Source organism: Cyprinodon variegatus, unplaced genomic scaffold (assembly GCF_000732505.1).
Source record: "Cyprinodon variegatus isolate N-32 unplaced genomic scaffold, C_variegatus-1.0 Scaffold1331, whole genome shotgun sequence".
Classification (NCBI taxonomy): domain Eukaryota; kingdom Metazoa; phylum Chordata; class Actinopteri; order Cyprinodontiformes; family Cyprinodontidae; genus Cyprinodon; species Cyprinodon variegatus.
In genome coordinates, this window is record NW_015151784.1 from 137,288 (window position 1) to 140,238 (window position 2,951).

Here is a 2,951-nt window from a genome sequence, read left to right on the forward strand (position 1 = left end):
CGGACTGGATAACGAGGGACGGACTCCAGATAGTCACTCTGAGTGCCCGCGTCGCTCAGAGTACCTCTGGCTACGTGGGAAAACAAGGACCCGGACTCCAGATAGTCACTCTGAGCGCCCGCGTCGCTCAGAGTACCTCTGGCTACGTGGGAAAACAAGGACCCGGACTCCAGATAGTCACTCTGAGCGCCCGCGTCACTCAAAGTACCTCTGGCAACGTGGGACTGAGGACGAGTAGATGTGGTGCACGTGGAGAGCACACAGAAACCAAACAACTGCATGAATCCTGACCTGCTGTTTCTTCAGATCGCTTTGCCTGGACTCATCTGTGGAAAACACGATTATACAAGGTACTGAGTTGTAGTTTAATCTTTTGCTCTTTGAGTGAAGAGGCTCTGGATGGTTGAGTCAGTGGGACTGCAAGAACCATGAGCAGCTGATCAGGCCTGCAACGTAGGGTATATTTTCTGCCGGCTTTAGGTTTAGTTTTTTAGAATAGTGGGTTGTATACCTGGTGTTTTACACTGTATATGCAGATTTATTGCACAGTTGGAGCAATGCTCTGTCTTTTCTGTTTCACCTGAACCCAAAAACCTGTCATTTACTTATTTTATTTTTATTTTGCTTAATTAAAGAAGGGTTATTATGGTTTACTTCACACGGTGTGTAGTGTAACTTAATGTAGTTGTGTTCAATGCTGATTGATTCAAAAGCGTTAGAGAGAGATTTACATTAAAAAGTAGAGAGTATACTGAAGCAAAGAACCCAAAACTCACTTAGTTACTAACATTGCTTAAGTGAGGGCTACATAGTATTTTATTAGTCTGTGTAGGATTATATATAGGCCTAACTTGCCACACTCACATTCAAGCATAATTTGAATCTCTACAGTCACTAGATTGTCAGCTCTGCTCTGCCGTAGACGTCTGCATCAACAAAATAGAATTGTCTACTATATAATCGCTGTATAAATAGCAATTTCTAAGGGAAGGCAAATATAAAGACTAAGAAGTTCAGTTCATAGGTTATGATAACATACACGTGGATAATATATTACATTTCTGTCAGTAGATCCCTGTTATTATTACACTCTGTACATTCAGGAGTATCCCACTTAACAACTATCTTCTGAGTTTTAAATGGATGAAAGATTTTACTGTATAAAGTCCAAGCAAAGTGAAACAAAAACTCTACCTGTTGACTGACTGTGGCAGTATGAGCTCATCGGGATCATGTAGGGCCATGTATTTGGACTGGTACATGTATCTGTAAAGGCAGTCATTGAGAGCGGGGATCTGAGCAAAGTAGTGGATGTCAGCAGGGTCTCTATCATAAAACGCTCTTCTAGACACCTTGAGATACTTTGCCATAGACCAAGGAATCACCTCAACTAAACCTGAAAAAAGAGAAAGGATTTGGTTGAAGCTGTTACCCTGTCACGCATGATATATGTACAGCTGTTGGGACTGTCGCCCTGTAACAAGAAATTCTTGGTTTTAATCCTATGAGTGCTGAATTTAAATGTTTTTTTGTCTTTATCCATGGTAAGTCACCCCAAAATCACTAAGACTATCTTAGGCAGAGGTGTGAGATGTGGAGTTACCAGTTCACCTCCATGCAATGCTTTTTTTCTGTCCAGCCTCTGAACCATGAGTCCAATCTGCACCGTGAATTAAATATCAGCTGTTCTGCTGCCATCAAAACCTTTGCTTATAGATGCTTTGCCAGTTTTGTTTTCAGTGTAGCATATTTTCTCTTACTGTGACTAACTGTATGTGCTTTCTTACATCCTGTTGAAGAATAATTTCTTTTTATTAACTGTCCTTACCTAAATATAACTCAGCTAAGCTCACTGCCATGTCCTGACCACACCCTCTTAACTAATAATTACCCATCGCTGGTGACAAAAATTTGCTTGCTCCCCAGGGTCTCTTGGCACGTATAAATTTCATAGCATTTTTAGACAATTGTCTGGGGCCAGGGCTGTGTTTATATGTATGTGTGGGTTAAACTTTAAAGTAGTAAGCTGAGCTTTTTAATGCTGAGGTTCACAATGTTATTGTACTTTAATTTGAATTGCTATTTAATAAAAATGTGGAGTGATAATAAGGTGTTTTTAAGGACATACACAAATATTAATATTAACAATGTACCTTTGCCTGAATAATATTCCAGCACACGCTGAACTTCGGCACTGCAGTTTGTTTTGTAGATCACGACTCTGTTCACTCCCAGTAATTGAAGCATCTCCAAAGTCTGCACCAGCTGCAGCACAGAGAACATTTTGAAAGACCCATTTTCTGAGAAGATTTAGCTTAGAGATATAACATTGTTTGCTTTCAAATTTATTCTGTATTGAAGGATGTTACTATGTAATAAAATAATTAAGAATAAAGAGAATGTATGCCTTTCTTCTTATCAGTTAATTCAACAAAACATTAATTATTATTCATATTGTTTGTGTGATGCAAAGTTACCTGCAAGACATTGGTGAAGTTATACATGGCAGAAAAACAGGTGGTGAAGTTATAAGGAAAGGAGTTGCTCTGAGCTTTTTGATTGTTAATCTCCAGAAACTCGAGATCATCTTTTTCTAAGTTACAACAGCAAGAAAGAAAAAAAATTAAAAATTCTTTTTGTTTTGTTTATTTTACATACCAAACACTTGTAGCACTTTACATTATAGCCACAGTCACCCAATCACTCTTTCCATTGTGGATTCATTCAGACAACGATATATACGGATTTGTAGGCAATTTGGGATTAAGTGCCTTTTCGGGATTAAATCCTGATGTCTATTCGCTGCTAGCTATTTCAAAGAGGGTAAAGAGTCATTACGGTAACTAAAGGTTATTGGTTCCTGATTAAGCAAATCATTTAATAAAACATTATTTGCCAAATAATGTTTTATTCACCTCATGGATTTGCATTGTGAATTGGTCTGAAAACAT

General features: G+C 38.4%; 1 protein-coding gene across 1 annotated transcript in view; it reads right to left on the minus strand.

Moving 5' to 3' along the window:
* Window positions 1-2,589, minus strand: part of LOC107102851 — a 13,383-nt gene extending 10,794 nt beyond the window's left edge. Inside the window, exons 1-3 of the mRNA XM_015402293.1 lie at window positions 2,478-2,589; window positions 2,154-2,265; window positions 1,195-1,396 (exon numbers count right to left, since the gene is read on the minus strand). Of these exons, the coding sequence (XP_015257779.1) occupies window positions 1,195-1,396; window positions 2,154-2,265; window positions 2,478-2,504 (341 nt within the window). The 5' untranslated portion in view covers window positions 2,505-2,589. The remainder of the gene's footprint in view (window positions 1-1,194; window positions 1,397-2,153; window positions 2,266-2,477) is intronic.
* Window positions 2,590-2,951: the final 362 nt, after the last annotated feature.